Source organism: Crinia signifera, chromosome 8 (genome assembly GCF_055691185.1).
Source record: "Crinia signifera chromosome 8, ASM5569118v1, whole genome shotgun sequence".
In the NCBI taxonomy this organism is placed as follows: Eukaryota; Metazoa; Chordata; class Amphibia; order Anura; family Myobatrachidae; genus Crinia; species Crinia signifera.
In genome coordinates, this window is record NC_139224.1 from 39,961,236 (window position 1) to 39,979,318 (window position 18,083).

Below are 18,083 nucleotides of genomic sequence, written 5' to 3' on the forward strand. Positions count from 1 at the left end.
TGCCTAAAGCTGCCTAATGGTAGAGCCGGCCCTGTGTGTATGGTCCTAAAGGCTTAGTACATCTCCCCCTATCTTCTTAAGTATTATGGCCCTCATTTAGCATCAGTTATCTCTAAAAATCCAATAGACATCAAATGGTTTTCAGTCACATTCGATACCGATTTGACCCCATTGCCACGGCCCTTGGCATTGAAATTAAATAGAAAAACCGATCTGTACTATGTAGCAAAAATTGAATGTGTACACTGCACTGTGAATAGAAAAGGAATCACCCCCCATCTGGAACAGAATAGAATACAGGTTCCAAAACAAAATGCTTAATGGGAAATATATTTACATTTATTTAGTCTGTTGTGTAATGGGTACATTTTTTTTCTCTTTAGCATGTCGTTCAGTGCGTGTTTGTCGCCATTCGGACCATCGGTAACATCATGATTGTGACAACGTTGCTGCAGTTCATGTTTGCTTGTATCGGTGTTCAGCTGTTTAAGGTAGGTGACAGGAACGCTGCGCAGGTGAACACAACATGCCCGTGATATAATTGTGGTCTAGCACATCTGTCTGCACAAAGATTTAGCATTCCTTTATTTTTCTAAAACAGGGTAAATTTTATCGCTGTTCGGATGAAGCGAAGCAGAATCCAGGGGATTGCAAGTAAGAGCCTGTGGGGAAGTCCCCCCTTTTCTTAGGAGAATTGTTACTGTATAATAACCATAGATTATTTCTCAGTATCTCCAAATAAAGTCTAGTGTTTGGGAAGTGAGGCAAATAAGGAAATCCAATGTTCGCTTTTAATTAGTATTAATAGTACATTTTCTGTGTTTATTCTGTTTTTACTTTCCAAGAAGAGGTTGAGCCTTTGACTAAATTGGTGATTTTCAACCCAGCTTGTTTTAAGGGCCTTCAACTTTCAGGGATGCACATTACCCTTAATTTCAGTAATGACTATACAGCAGCTTATTTCACTAGCAAAATCGCCTTACATGCATCCCAGTCGCTCATAGATTCCCCTATCGTATTCCAAAAAATGTTCACACATGCCATAAGATTCCAAATGTACTCCTGAAACTCCACACCATGCCACTCACAACTCCTCACTAGGAGGGGCACTCAATGCCCTGACGGTGAGTTATCTCGCCATCAGTGTATTGAACACTTCCCTGAGGCGAGGTTTGCTTGCCGTCTGCCTCCTCGCCTGTTCCCTGAGGCGAGGTGGAAGCGGTGAGTGTGGCCATTAAAATGACTAGGCTAGTCACAAAATGCGGCAAACCTTGTAAGGGGATTTGGGCTCACATTGAATATGACGAGGGGGTTTCACGGCGAGGATGGCTTATCTTTGGTAAGGAAAAGCCATCGTCGCTGTACAAACCCCCTCGCCCGCAGCATTGAATACTGCTCTTGGCACGCACATCTCCCCATATACCTCTTGCACCACTCATGTCTTACCTACATGTCACTCACATCTCCATACATGCCACATTTCCCCTATTACAACTCACACTTCCCCACATGCCACTCACACCTCCCCAGAGAGCACATTATGCACAGTATACTGCTCCTTCTTCTCTGATTGGTCATACAGAGGAGGTCACATGACACAAAAGCTGGCTGATTCTATTTAGTATTATTATCTACCTTATTACAAGATCATAGACAATAATCAGAAAGCGAGCATAATTGCAGAGCTGCTATCTTCCTGCAGGCTGCATGTTGCCCACAGCTAGATTATCTTCTACATAATGAGGAAAAACATTAAAATGAAACGGCACATCCAGTAATATCTATAGTTTGTATAATTTAGATTATATACTATGCAAGTCTTTATTATCGTGAGCTTTTTTCTTTGTGTGCCAGTGACATAAGGCCCACTTGATGTACAGTACCATGGGATTTATTAGTTGTATGAAGTACGATCTTGCAGGTTCATAGCATACCCCAGGAGCACATTGATCTCCTCACTCCTTTACTGAAGTCCCAAGCATGAATAGTCATCTATGCCAAGAGAAATTGATTCAACACATTTTCATATCTTGCAGGGGAAAATATATAATTTACAAGGATGGAGACGTCAACAGCCCTTCCATTCGTGAGAGACACTGGTATAATAGCGACTTCAACTTTGACAACGTGCTCTCTGCCATGATGGCGCTCTTCACCGTTTCCACCTTCGAGGGTTGGCCATCGTGCGTAAACTCACCTTTAAGTTGTGTCTGTCATTCCTATATACAGTTGGTTATGGTATAAAGGGTCGACACTCTCTAGTTTGACACCAAATTGTCGACATTTTCAAGGTCGACAGGCATATAGTTGACATGAATTTTATGGACATTGACAAAAAGGTCAATGTGAGTTTTTCATGTTTTTTGTAGATGTAGATTTCAACATGCAGGGAGTTCTATTGAAGATGAGATGTTGTCCATAAGCAACCAATCAGAATCTACTTCTTGTTTATTTAGCACCTTCTAGAAAACAACTGATATAATCTGATTGGTTGCCCATAGCAATATTCCATCTTGATTACACCCCCATAGACTCCCAATTAGTGTACAGCATCCCCTTGCATGGCTCGCTTCGCTCGTTGCCAATCTGTGGCCACGTGAATGGTAAAGAATGAAAAAGTCCTGAAAAATAAAAAGAAATCCCAAAAACTCATCTTGACCCTTTTTTATGTGTTGAATATCGTCATGTCGACCTTTTGTGTATGTCAACATTGCACATGTCATCCATATGGTGTCAGCCTATTGTCTGTTAATCTAGACAATGTCGACAGGATACCTATAAAGTTACATACAGTATGTGTCCTCAAGCCACCAAATTTGTTTAATAGAGGTACTAGAATGCCTAATGTGTTGGCCTCCTTTCCATCACATATGGGTGGCATTGGCATTTGGGAGGGTCTTCCAGGAAAGGAAATAATAAAATGTAAAGAATACATGACCTACATTTTTTTTTTTCAATTGAATAAGAAAGTTTTATTAAGTCATTGTTAAAGGTCAATTTGAATGTCTTCCCTTCAGCAGCTCTATGTTTTAATTTTATGTTTTATAAAAATTGATGCAGATGAAATAGCAAAAACCCTGTTGTCATGGTTATAATATAGCTGTTCGACGATTTCTAGATCGTCAATCACATGGTTAACCACTAATGGTCGATCACTTACACTTATCCAGACTCCTGTACAAGGCCATCGATTCCAACGGGGAAAATGTTGGACCCATTTACAACAACAGAGTGGAGATCTCCATCTTTTTCATTATCTACATCATCATCATTGCTTTCTTCATGATGAACATATTCGTGGGTTTCGTCATTGTTACATTTCAAGAGCAGGGAGAGAAGGAATACAAGAACTGCGAGCTGGACAAGAACCAGGTCAGATATGTCCAGTTTTCCTATAGAAACAGAAAATACATTACCATCCATCACCACAAGGTGGATTTTCCATCTCATTGGCTGAACTCCACCTTTGACTTTTTCTTCCCTTTTCACTTTTTTAGTCTTAATATTGCTATTGTGATCTCATCACCTTCACAGTGGAAGCAGACATTGTTGGGGTGATCCAGTATTTATGAGAATGTAGTTTTCTAGGAAGTTGAGACTTCATCAGGGTTTGGAACTGCAGTTGTCACCAGTGGGTTTATGGTTACCAAACTGTATTGCAAGTGTCATAATGCTGGCTCACAGAGGACAAAAGGCCCGATTCAGATTTATTCACTGGGCTGCGAATTTGTATCCCGAGCGATCATGGAATGACCCTGCGTGCGCACGGTCCGCAATGCACATGCAAGAGCCATCTGTACGAAGACACCTGGCTGCTTGCAGGGTGATTGACACCCTACTGCCATCTGGGGGCAGTAACAGCGTTTTCTAGGAGTGCCCCAGGAAACGCAGACGTTCCCCTGTCGTTGGGAGAGAGAAGGCCACTGATGACGTCAACCTCCTTGTTCCCATGGCCTTCGCAGTGCCGAGTGCGTCTAGACTTACATGGCACTGTGAACAGAGATGGTTTTCCCGCAGCTGTGCACATGGGCGGGATTTCTCTCGTGCGGGGCGGTTTGGGGCAGCGTTTACCAACTCGCTGGGTTCCCAATTCTCCCAGCACAGCAATCAGATCTGAATCAGGCCCAGAGACCTCCCCTGGTGCAGATCTCTACTATGATTGCAGAACATACAGAAGTAACACGTTCTCTGTATGTTGTTCTCTCATGTTTGCTACATCATTCATATGCTTTAAGTATCAACCCTTTTAATATTGTAACCACAAAAAAAATCTTTTCAGGCGTTAATATAAAATGACGTGTATTAAATAATATCCAAATTATTTGACATCAAGCAGCAGGGTTTTACCATGCCTGTTATTGCCTATTCAGATGCCCTTAAGGTGCCAACCAAACAAACCCACAATGTAAACTCTGCGCTTATAGAAAATAAATAGAGCGGGACCGGAATGTATAAAAATAGGCCACAATGAATTAAAAGTAATGGATAGTTTACTAAATGAATTTGCAATATCAGTGGACATACTGGAAACGTAAAGTGGGCAGCGTGCCTGGCTTCTCTTTTGTTGCTGCGTATCTTCCAGAGGGACCAAGAGCCTGGGGACACGACAATGGGCAGCGCTGGTATGGCAAAGAGCATTAGTGCCAGCAGCAGACACAGAGAACCCGGCATAGTGGTACCCTGCTACTGTACTAATAGCCTGTGCCGCGGGTAATCACCTCACACAGTTCACTGTCACTGTGCCGGGGAGAGAGGCTTATTTTTTGCTAACCCTGTTGTATATCAATCTCTTTTACGTAATTCCATAATCAATTTTATCCACTTACTTAACAGATTACAGACTTGTGTAGTTGGTACAGCATATTATATATCCTGTGTAACTCATATTCCCTGATTATTATACACTGCAGCGTCAATGTGTGGAATATGCACTGAAAGCACGTCCCCTGAGAAGATACATCCCCAAAAATCCCTATCAGTATAAGTTCTGGTATGTCGTCAACTCCACGGGGTTTGAGTACATCATGTTCGTTCTCATCATGCTGAATACACTGTGCTTGGCTATGCAGGTACGTGACATGGGGGGGGGTATACTTTGGTATTGGCTTTGTGTGATAGTCTGTGCGTTGAGTAACCCAGTAACACCAGCTGAATGAGTAGAACCGCTTCCAAACTTTCTCCCCTGTGCCTCTCACTTCCTGCTATTTGCACTTTTCTCTACTGTGTCCCTCACCACTGGCTATTTCAGGGTTGCCTACCTGACCCTCTCCTTCAGGGAGAAAATGTTCCGCTCCTGGACTTCCCTGGTAATGTATGATTGCCATCACCTGTGGTGAAACACCTTTCTTATCAATTACCTAGCTCCCCACAGGTGATGGCAATCATACATTACCAGGGAAGTCCAGGAGAGGGTCAGGTGGCAACCCTGTGATATTTGTACCTTTCTCTCCTTTGCCTTCTTCCGGCTATTTGCACCTTTCTCTCCTTTGCCTCCTTCTTCCAGCTATTTGCTCCCTTTTCTCCTTTGCCTCCTTCCGGCTATTTGCACCCTTCTCTCCTTTGCCTCCTTCCGGCTATTTGCACCTTTCTCTCCTTTGCCTCCTTCCGGCTATTTGCACCTTTTTTTCTCATTTGCCTCCTTCTTCTGGCTATTTGCACCCTTCTCTCCTTTGCCTCCTTCCGGCTATTTGCACCTTTCGCTGCTTTGCCTCCTTCCTGCTATTTGTACCTTTCTCTCCTGTGGGAATGCCGAGTGTATGAAATCTTTCCCATATCTGATTGTCCACCTAATAAACACAGACATAACAAATAGATGCAGTCCAAAGAAATGAGTCAAAGTAAATAATACTAGTCATCAGAACATAATATACGTAACATCAAACATTATATGTAATGCTCCAATACATAAACGGGTATTTCACACACTCTATATACACTGCTGGTGAACATTAAAGACAACTATTCAGTTTAATTAACTTACAATTCAATCATATATATGTCTATTGTCCGTGTGTAACAGAAACACTGCCATCTTCTGGCAGCGAGTGAAACTACATCTCTTTCACACATACAGAAACACAGAGGCATTCACACATAAAGAAACACAGAGGCAATCACAAGGTACTGTAGCAAACTAGCTTTCAAAGCTTTTGCTTCGAGCGGGCTTAGCTAGTAAGAAATTAAGCCTACAAATACTAAATGGAAACCTAATAATATAAAATCAATACCATACATTATAGTAGTTGCCAAACTTAAATTATTTTTACCAATAGAAACTAACATATACAATCCCAGCGTATACTACACACAGAGAAGGTACAAATTCGGACTCCAGCCACCTGGTCCAAATATGATCAAATTTGGCCTTATGAGGAAGATACATATACCGCTCGTGTTCCACAGAGACATTCACCAATGGAACTAAGGCCCTTATTCAGATCTGATCGCAGTACAAATTTGTTCTCAAAATGGGCAAAACCATGTGCACTGCAGGTGGGGCAGATGTAACATGTGCAGAGAGAGTTAGATTTGGGTGGGGTGTGTTGAAACTGACTCTCACCAACATAACAAAGGTTATGGGGGGGAATTTACTAAAGGAAATTTGTAAAAAATAGGTGTATTTGTATCCAGAAATACACTTATTTTTTACATATACTATACCGGAAATTCATATTCGTATTGATGTGCTATTAATACGAATACGAATTGTCATATTTTCAGGAGAGTAAGGGGGAAATTTACTAAAGGAAATTTGTAAAAAATAGGTGTATTTGTATCCAGAAATATACTTATTTTTGACATTTAGGGGGAAATTTACTAAAGGAAATTTGTAAAAAAATAGGTGTATTTGTATCCAGAAATACACTTATTTTTGACATTTACTATCCCGAAAATACGGCAATTCGGAATTGCCGTATTTTCGGGAAAGATAGGGGGGAATTTACTAAAGGAAATTTGTAAAAAATAGGTGTATTTGTATCCAGAAAAAAAACTTATTTTTGACATTTACTAACCCGAAAATACGGCAATTTCTAGTCGTATTGATGTGCTATCAATACGAATACAAATTGCCGTATTTTCGGGATAGTAAATGTCAAAAATAAGTGTATTTCTGGATACAAATACACCTATTTTTTTCAAATTTCCTTTAGTAAATTTCCCCCTATATATATATATATATATATATATATATATATATATATATATATATATATATATATATATATATATATATGTTTCAGTGTAAACCAAATAACTGGATCTGTTGAAATCTTATAGTCATGGCGGCTTTACAAGGGCATTCCATCGATGTGTATTTAAATGGATAACCTAATGTTGGTTTGGGCACTAACAGGATGCATTTATTTTTCAGCATTACGGACAATCTAAGATTTTTAATGATGTCATGGACGTGATGAATATGGTCTTCACTGCCGTCTTTACTGTAGAAATGGTTTTGAAACTTATAGCTTTTAAACCCAAGGTAAGTGCAGACCTTTTGTGAAATAATATGTGTATAGGTCGTGGCTAGTCTGCGTTTGGCTGATGTCAACATTAGTCAAATAATAGATATCTGCCTGGTACTCTGCATTGTATTGGATATGATTATATTACGGGATACATACGGGTAACCGGTGAAGGGGATGCCGGCATTGAGAATACTGACACCGGCATCCCCATTGAGGGAGTTCCAGCAGGGGTCAGGTAAGTATGCTTACCTTCCCCCTTCCTGCCTAACTCTGCACACCCACAGCCGAACCCTAACACCCATCCACAGCCAAACCCTAACTCTCCCTGCTAGTGCCGAATACTAACCTCCATACCACGCAGCCTAACCCTTAACTCCCCTTGAGAATACCGACACCATCATCCTGAGTGAAGGAATCCCAACAGGGGTCAGGTAAGTACTTACCCTCCCCCCCCCCTCCCCGCCCACAGCCAAAGCCTAACTCTCCCCAGGAATCCCAACAGGGGTGAGGAAAGAATACTTACCTCCCCCCTGCCCACTAACTCTGCCTACCCACAACCCACTGCAGACCCGTTTTAAGTACTGGTATTTTTAAACGGTATTTAAAACGGTATTAGCATTCCCACTGCAGCAGATTACCGTTTTAAATACCGTTTAAGTGCTATTCCTATTGCAGTGAACCGTTTAAAAAAGAGTGCCTGTCTTTCATAACTCCCCCCCCCCCCCTCCCCTGGTACCTTTCCTGGACCCACCCTCCCTTCCCTGGTACTTGCCCTGCACCCCCCTCCCTCCCCTGGTACCTGCCCTGCACCCCCCTCCCTCCCCTGGTACCTGCCCTGCACCCCCCTCCCTCCCCTGGTACCTACCCTGCACCCACCCCCTCCCCTGGCACTTACCTGCGCGGGGGATCCGGGCAGCGGGGTCTGGCATCATGGCATGGGCACAGCACTTCAGGTCCCTCCCTGTGGCTGGTGATGGATGCAGGGCAGCGGGGTGGGGTCCATTTGGGATCCGGGCAGTCCCTGGGGCTGATGGTAACTAGTAGTTCTCACTATGCGCATGTGTATTGAGCGCCGTGCATATAAATGAGCCGCTCATTACATATGCGCATATGTAATGAGCGGCTCATTTATATGCACGGCGCTCAATACCCCATACCACGCAGCCTAACCATTAATTCCCCTACTAGGTGCCTTACCCTCCTTCCCACAGCCTAACCTATCCTCCAACATCCTTACCCTATGTAATATGTCATAGACTTCCCAAAACTAATGTTGACATCAGCCAGGTTGTAGACCTATTTTCCAGCATTAACTAAACTGGAATTAATATGGCAATAATCTACCAATAACACATACATTTTATTTAGTACTGAAAACTTTGATAAATATGACCCAACTGCACCCAAAATAAAAAATGTTAATTGAAGTCTTGTTATCCGCACATAATTGAATGTGCACTGTTACATTACTATAATGTAGGCAGTATTATGTACATGGTCCTAAGACTTGACATAAAGGAAATAACAAACACCTGAAGCATCACAGTAGTTATTGTGATATGGCCTCTAGCGCAGGCCTGGGGCCAACCTGTGGCTCTCCAGATGCTGTGAAACTACACATCCCATACACCTTCCATAGTAGCATTACCTAATCACAAAACTGTTGCAGTGCATGCTGGGACTTGTTTCACAACAGCTGGAGAGCCACAGGTTGGCCAGGCCTGCTCTAGAAGGTCGTACTTAGGCCAAATAGGTTGTTCTAAGTGTGATGCTTAAGCTCACATCCTGAACATGCAGCCGAATTCATTTTTTGTACGCAATGAACAATGCTCACGCAAGAGAGCGATTGCCCCCCACCCCCGTTGCAGGGAGTCCCCGACTCAGCACAGGCTGCCTGTACTCAGTTGTAAATAAGTGTGCAATGGTCCTGGTGGGCATCTATCTACCTTTTTGGGTGGCAACTTCACTTGCTAACATTCGCAATTCTCAAGCAAATTGGGTCGCGCTCCCGGCCCCCTGGGAAGGTGGTCTCCAGCATCACCGCCGCAGCTACCGATCCTCCCTTTCCCGCTGTATAAAATCCCGAATTTCACGGGTCCACGGGGAGGGGATGGGGCTAAAATGACGTGAATAGCGTCATTTCAGCCCCTCCCCAATCCGTTGACCCGTGAATTAAGGCGGCTGGATGTCATGGGGGTGGGGCTTGGTGACTTCAGCCTCATCCCGCCCCCAACAAGTAACCTCATCCCGCCCCCCTTTCACTCCTCTCTGGGCTTCTCCTGGAGAGGAGTTATAAAAAGTAGGCAGGAACATTATAACGCAATACACAAATGTAAATGATATTTAGTTCTATTGCAAATAAGATGTATATCATAATAAGTTTTCATTTACAGACACATAATGCCCTGTGTACGTTATTCTGTTATATGCTGTATGCCCAGGGCCTGTGCCCATTACATGCCTCCTGTATTATATCACTAAGACTCTGACGCTGTGTTTGCCTATCATCTGTCAGATTTGTGTCGCCAAAAAAAAACGTTGGCTCGTAAGTGACGGAGGGATTGCTGTGTTCAGAAATGCATGACAAGACTGAATTTGCTGTGACTTGTCCATATCCCATATCCCCTTGTCTCCCAGATATAGGTTTGCTGTCAGTGCTTGTAGAATACATGCTGTTCATGATGTGCATTTGTGCAGTATTGCTGAGAAATGGCTGAGCATTGGCTTCATAAAGCATCATATATATATACAGGAGTCACTGAATTGTTTCTTTCAAATTGTCCTATTATTATTATTAGTAGTAGCATACCTCCCAACTGTCACGATTACAGCGGGACAGTCCCGATTTCGGGTCCTGTCCCGCTGTCCCACCCGTGGCAGGCATTGTCCCGCTGTGGGGGGTGGCAGTTGGGAGACCCCCCAATCTAATAGAATAGACGCTGTGCGCATGCGCACAGCGTCTATTCTCGTATGAAAATGAGGTCGCGGCTAATTAGCATAAGCTGTGCCCTCATTTGCATACACCCCGCCCCCTTTTCGGACGCTTCGCCGCGCGAGTGTCCCTATTTCATTTAATCAGAAGTTGGGAGGTATGTAGTAGTAGTAGTAGTATTTTTATCACATTAATTTGGCAACCCTATGCTGTTATCTCATCAAGTGGCAGAAATTACTGGCACCTGAGACTGAATGCCTCCCCTCACCAAGGGCCTTATTTTGGTTCACTCTTTCTGACAAAATCCTTCTTAGATGGACAAAACCATGTGCATTGCAGGGGAGCATATGCAAAATGTGCAGAGAGAGTTAGATTTGGGTGGGGTTTTACTTCAAAGTGAGATCTATATTGAAGTGTAAAAATAAAGCAGCCAGTATTTTCCCTGCACAGAAACAAAATTACTCACCCAAATCTAATTCTCTCTGCACATGTTACATCTGCCCCCCTGCAGTGCGCATGGTTTTGTCCATCTAAGAAGTATTTTGTCAGAAAGAGTGAACCAAAATAAGGCCCCAAGTGTACTTCATGTCCATAGGGAATATTAGCAGCTGCATTACCACTTTTAACCAGCAGGTGGTGGTAAACATCTGCCCTTCTAATGCTGGCTTTTACATCCATCATAACCACTGGAGGACTTAACCTCTGGTAATATTGCATTTATTTTGCATAATTTTTTCTAATACAAATATATATATATATATATATAATGATATACAATATCATTTATCTGATGAACAAGAGGGCAATAACAATTTATTTTCTTTGTATAAAAAAAATGCTACAGTATCTTATTTATGATTGGGCCTCATCCCATGAGCCCACTGGTCCCTTAATGGCCTGTATCAGCCTGCTCAGTCCATTTCCCAGACAATATTGAATACCTCTGTACGTTTGTGCTTGTGTGCTCTGTCCACTGAATGTGGCTTGTCAACCCTCCAAACATGTTGTTGTTAACCGCTTCCATTTGCCCCCTGGCCACTGTGTGCAGGGCTATTTTAGTGATGCCTGGAACACCTTTGATTCCCTCATCGTTATCGGCAGCATAGTAGACGTGGTCCTCAGTGAAGCTGATGTAAGTACAGCCCTCCCCCCCCTACCCCCCATCCTCCCCCGTGTCTGCCACCTCTGTGTCTTCTGTTCTGTGTCACTACTTGGACAAGTCACAGACATTTCTAACACTTTCCCCCCCTCTTAGGCTCAGTTATTCCCACTGTGTCTGCAGGTTTCATTTTATTTCCAGGAATTTTCTGTCAGCTACATGGTTCTAATGACACCAGAACAATACACAGGTGCTCAGTATGACACTGCTGACGGGAGTCATAGGTGCAATTATTCCTTAAAGTGGAGTTTCCTCTGTGTCAGGCACACTGACAGTCCAGGTGTAAGGATATCCATGCTTGAGCACAGATATTTCAAGCAAAATAACTGAGGTACTAATTACGTCACCTGGCTCAAATAAGGTTCTCCTTATACCATGGGCTGTTGGTGTGCCTTGAGGTTGCTAAACACTGCCTTAAAGTAATGGTTATTTAATGTTTTATGAACCCTTTGCGTGCCAACATCAGATGTGCAAAATATCCACTACAAATGACAGCGTCGCTCACATTTGGTATACAAATTCAAACAAAACATGTTGTGTAAAAAAAAGATTATATTTCCTATATACAGTAAGGGAAATATTACAGGTCATTATAATGAATAAAACTTTTTGCAATTTTCACACCTATTTTGTCCGATTCACTTGGCACTCAAAGGGTTAATACATTGACGCCCCTTTTGGGTAGATGATGTGAGATGTATCTCTCTGTCAGTCATGGTTCTGCTCTCTTCTTATCTCTCTCTTGTCTGGTTCTGTCCTCACTCGCCCTAACAGCACTATTTCACTGACGCTTGGAACACATTTGATGCCTTAATTGTTGTCGGTAGCGTCGTAGATATTGCTATAACTGAAGTTAATGTAAGTAACTCACGTAGCTCTGTGTTGTGTATCCGTGTCGTTCTCCGTCTTCAGACACCTGTATCTGTACAGAGTTGTTCCATTGCCCCTATGGCTGTAGTCTGCTGTTTAGTTACAGTTTTACACATCGCACTGACCTCAGGGGTAAATGTATGAAGCTTGGGGAAGTGGGATCTAGCCCCATAAAAAAACGTTGTGGCAGATGTTTTATGACTGGTGAAGAGATAAAGTGAAAATAAAGTGCAAGGCAATAATGCACCAGCCAATCAGCTCCAATATGTAAATTGACTGGAAGAACCTGATTGGCTGGAGAATTATCACCTTGCTCATGGGGATAGATACCACTTCTCCAATCTGCATACTGTACATTTACCCTTGAGCATATTTGTTGTTGTGTAAATCTAATGCAATAGAAACTCCTGGAAGATAATGTTGTCTGGAGGTTACCTTTCCCTTTAGCCCTTATTTGTATCTGGAGATAATATTTAATATTAGTGGTTAATTATATGCTTTCACACAAATGTACACACTGTTATTCAGACTTCCGTTAGCACAGGCCATGTCCTCAGTTTACACCAGCCTAGTCTCCTTCAGTGTGGCGGGTACTGATGATGCACTTAGCAAGGGAAGGTTCACGAAGGGACCAAGTACTGTATGTGCTAAATCTATAAACAATTTAAATTTGAGTTGCCTCCAATGCAGCATGATTTTGCTGGGGTGCACAAGTGCACTTTACGGGGGAGTACAGCAAAAAGAACAAGCAACTATGTAACTTGGCAAAACCAGGCTGCACTGCAGGTGGGGTAGATGTAAACGGTGCACAGAGATTTATATTTGAGAGGGGCTTGTCCAAAATCAAACCTAAAGATTAAGATGTTCAATACTTGTTTGATACATGCAGTTACACTGCTAATTGCTAATGAGCCCATCGTTTTTTAATATATATGTCAATATGTTTTATTAAAACCCAGTGGTAGTTTGTATAGTTACTTATCTCTCTATTCTTTAGAATTTCTGTTATCTTTATTAGCGGTCACTGCTGGAAATTCCGAGCAAAGCTGACTTTCTTTTTCTGCCACCTGTTATCGTGTTCTGTACCCTGTTATCATATACATGTGCCCCTCGCCCCCTCTCCCTTCACCAAGATCTGTTATAGAGAAGCAGCGAGGGAATGTGCTGTACGCAGCTAAGCGCAACTATCCTACTGTACTTTTGTCAGCGTGAATCATGGCCTCTACCCTGCAGGACTCCTCTGACAAGTGTGCCCTAGTCTATATGAGACTAGATACATGTTATGTGTTGTGGTCACCTCCAGATAAATGTGATGTCTGGGCTTATACCATACATACCATCCTGTGCTTTTACATTTTAATTTTCAGGTCATCCCATATATATATCATATCATGTACGTCAGGTTTACCTGGCATAGTACCTGTTGCCATGGATATAGCATACTCTTGCCTGTGATGCATATACAGCAGAACCATAGTTTCCAGCTTGATGACACCAATACAAAACTAGGAAGAACTCAATGCATTTAGTATAAAGTTACAGCAGAACACGTATAGAGTATCTGAAGGTGGAACACATCATATCATACTTGCCTACTTTTGAAAACTAGTTTCAGGGAGATTATAGTTGGTAGTAGAATTTTGCACAGCGCCCCATTGAGGGGGTGTCATACTCCACCCAAAGGGCGTGTCTAGTTCCATATATGGAGAGATTTGTGAAAAGAGATTGTGAACGTGGCACCTAGAAGCGTGGGTGTGTACTGCTACATCTGAGAGGAATCTTTTAAAATGTAGTCAGTAAGAGATACTGGGGCAGATTTATTAAGCTCAGTGAAGTGATAAACTGTCTGGTTTTTATCACCGGCCAATCAGCTCCTACCTGTGAAGTTACAGGCTTGGTTTGAAAAATGACAGGTAGGAACTGATTGGCCGGTGATAAAAACCAGACAGTTTATCACTTCACTGAGCTTAATAAATTTGCCCCACTATTCTGTAATCATACCTCCCAACTTTTCATGTCCAGGAGCCGGGACGAAGCTGCTGCGCGCCGTAGATGCGCCGAAAATTTCGGGGGGGCCTGGCCTAATTCCGGGGGCGTGGCCTATACCCGCGGCTCCCCCGCGAGGCCACGCCCCCATTTTGCCGCTATGGGGGCATGACCCAGAGGCTCTGTTAGCCTCTAGCCATGCCCCCAGCCCCCTGGCTGCAGGAATAGACGCTGTGCGCATGCGCACAGCGTTTATTCCCCACTGCTTAGCAGCCGACAGGGGGGACTCCCAACAGCCCCCCTCACCGCGGGACACCGCTGGCCGCGGGAGGGACAGCGGGACAGGCCCTGATAATCGGGACTGTCCCGCTGAAATCGGGACTGTTGGGAGGTATGTGTAATGTAAATGTATCTATCTCTCATTCCTTTTATTTTTTCTCTTTTTATCCCAAAAATATAACAGTGTAAGGTGGGCTAGGTGAAATGAGGGAGATTGCTAAACTAATGAGGGATAGAGGGAGATTGCTCTTATTTCAGGGAGTCTCCTGCAGAATGCAGTAGGGTAGGCAACTATGCATCATGCTTAACTTCATAAGGGAAGCTGAAAACGTTGTATTATTTAATCACAAGATGATGAGAAGCTACAGATGTTTGTGACTGTTTCATGCAGCTAATGCTATCACTAAAGGTATGGTTTAATCCTTTCCAAATACTCATAAAAATAAACAAATCTGAGATAAAAAAAATTTTTTTTTGTAAAATCCTGTTTAGCCAGGAGGGGGAGCATGTCTTCCTTTTGAGCCTTTCCACAAGTCAGTGTGCTTTATAGAGCATACAGTATATGTAGGTGTAGATGCAAGAACATGTATATAATATTATCTAGGTGCTTACATGTAGTGTTCAGAAATGTAGTGCTTATACTTATTGCATACACACGTATATATGGATCAGTGTTGAATGTGTGAAGTCTGAGAGCAAATCTTTAACAAATCAATTTATAAAGTGATGTTAGTTTATATGTCTTTAGATTAAGAGTTTGCATCCCGTCTACGGGGTCATTTTATTAAAGCTTCTTAAATTAAAAAAAATGTAAATAAAAAGTTGATGTTGCCCACAGCAACCAATCTGTTTATCATTTTCTAGAATGCAATAGCGAAATGATAGATATAATCTAGTTGCTATGGACAATAGCATCTCTATCATCCAGTACCTATAGCATAGTATGGCTGTATGATGACATAGAACATGTCCTGTTTGTAGGAACCAGTACCCTCTAGTCACATGACAAGTACAATTCTGTTGTCAGATGTGTTACATACGTAGTGGTCTTGCAATATGTGAAGCGCTTATCGTGAATAGCCGATCCTGTCATGTGATCAGAGGCAGAGGTGTCATTGGTAGAGGGGACCCGCCAGTCTGTTTTTCCATATTGCCATGATCTGTCTACATATTGCCATGATGTGCACATTGGGCTATAACCACTGTCTCGAGTCTTCCTGTGTAAGAATTCTATCTCTTGCAGATATGAATATGTTATGCTTTATGTTACCACTGCTTTACATGCCTAACGCCACGTGTCACTGTTCCCCAGTTGTATGTTTGTCATTTTCTTATTGTCCTATATCTCAGTTGTATAGTTTTGTATAATATATATTCGGGACCTGGTCTTAAGTCTGACGCCGCTATACTACAGTATATCCTTCCACATCTGCAATGTCATCATACTTGTAGCTGGCTCATGCAGGGTACAAAGCTCCATGAGTACTGGGCCTCAGAATAGCACACACTACTAGTCACACGCACACATGTGATCGCAGCATTACCACCTACACCTATTACATGCAAAGAGATACAAGATCCAGACAACTCTGAATCAGCTGCAGGTGCACACATATGTGTGACTTCACTTCTGTAAAGTCGCTAAAGACTCACTAATACCGCTTTCACATCACAAATGCCGAGTAGCACCCGGGATTCCTGGACACGGGTCTGTCCCGGGAGAAACCAGGCGTTTGCACTAACTGCGGTTTTCAGCAACCCGGCTTATTGCCGGGTCACTGACATCATCCAGGGGAGGGGGATTATGCAGAACTAAGGTAATGCTGCCTCTTCCATGGAGGTGAACGGGACCCGGATTACCCATTCACACTGCCCAGCAACCCGGGTCCGACCCAGTAAGAACCTTCTTTTTACCCTGGTCGGATTGCCGGGTTGCTGGACCCAGTATTTTCAAAAGACCTTTTCGCACCGCACAGTGACCCTGGTCAACCCAGCAACAACCTGGGTCGGACCCAGGTTATTTGGTGTGAAGGAGGTATAACTGCGACTGTGGAATGATCCCATCTGTCAAATGCAAATCTCCTTTATTAAGAGGAACATTTACATTATTGGATAGAGGTTTGGGAGCAAATCTGTGTCTCTAATTGCCCCATATACTAGACCGGCTTGTCATAAGGAAAGTCAGACCTGATTTCAATTGAGCTTCTCCGGCAGCTCCCCGGGAGGGCTCAGTTACGATTTGGCAGTTGATGTGCCATTTTTTACATATGATAAATGGCATACGATTTATTGTATGTATAAGAACTTCCTGGGAGCTAGCTGGGGAAGTCAAGTGAAATCGTATTCACCTGCACCTGCGATGTACTGCAGGTGAGTCTGATTCTGACTAATCTTATGTTCTGCCCGTCCGACCTCCAACTCTGATCTGATGCGCACGGGACCACACATAGGCTTGCATGTCATACACATGCGATTTGGGCCGATTCCACCCGATCTCTCGGCCCGATCCGTCGGAATCAGATGAAATCAGGCCACAATCGCACACTGTATGGGGGCCTTTAGAGTTTAAAATAACAAAAAAACTCATAGGAGATGAAGCATTAGCCGTGAGGTCCCAGTAGTCACATCCCCTCTTTAGTAATCACAGTTGCTCAGAAACATAATGCACTAGACAACTACAAAGTCTCACAACTAATTGAAATGGACCCTAAATTTCTAATATAACTAGAAAGTTCTGGACCTATTTATAGCTTCTGTTTTTGCAGGTGAACTACATAGCATAAGCCTATAGACACATCCTATCCTCCCAATCTGAAAAAGTGCATTCAGTTAAAATGTGTCCTCATACATCATTGCTGCAGTCATGCCAAGGTCATGCGCTCCAGGTCGAGCGAGACTTTGCTAACATTGGGCATCTTTTTTGGCATTTTTTCTTTGCAGAAAAGGCTACTTAACACTGGCCAATTATTTAAACAATATGCACAATAACGACCATTTGTATACATACGCACTATAGGGGTGATTCTGGTTGATAAGATTAGAATCTCCCCCTATTGGCGTAATTCAGCTTGGGTTGTAGTTTTTCAAATCCTTGCAAAATTGCAACCTGTAGTGGCAGACTGCAGTAGCCAATCAGCACAGGGCAAGGCCACCCGCATGCTGGGTCCCGCATCGCTATTGTGCAAATGCTTAGCTATTCAACTAATAACCGTCTGCCCCCGGCCTAGCTGTGAAGCAAGGCGCAGGTCTGCCATGTTTCGGGTTGCGGCGACTTGGTGTGACATCACACAGATGCCCCGGCCCTCCCACCGCGCGACCTGGACACCGCTGCTTTGTCTAGAGCGCTCCCACAAAACGCTTGGTCAGTTTCCACAGTCGTGCCGTCACA

General features: G+C 43.1%; 1 protein-coding gene across 18 annotated transcripts in view; it reads left to right on the plus strand.

Moving 5' to 3' along the window:
* The window catches only part of CACNA1D (calcium voltage-gated channel subunit alpha1 D), a 326,871-nt gene that overhangs the window by 230,152 nt on the left and 78,636 nt on the right, over positions 1–18,083 (plus strand). For 14 of the 18 annotated variants that reach the window (XR_014454326.1, XM_083156204.1, XM_083156201.1 and 11 more), the window contains 7 exons: positions 384–491; positions 602–654; positions 2,037–2,183; positions 3,171–3,372; positions 4,911–5,069; positions 7,373–7,483; positions 12,335–12,418. Coding sequence is in view for 17 of the 18 variants with exons in the window: in XM_083156204.1 (XP_083012330.1) it covers positions 384–491; positions 602–654; positions 2,037–2,183; positions 3,171–3,372; positions 4,911–5,069; positions 7,373–7,483; positions 12,335–12,418 (864 nt within the window). In the remaining variant the exon portion in view is untranslated. Of the gene's footprint in view, positions 1–383; positions 492–601; positions 655–2,036; positions 2,184–3,170; positions 3,373–4,910; positions 5,070–7,372; positions 7,484–11,449; positions 11,534–12,334; positions 12,419–18,083 lie in introns of all 18 variants that reach the window. The other 4 variants (XM_083156198.1, XM_083156205.1, XM_083156196.1 and 1 more) reach the window with 1 other exon arrangement.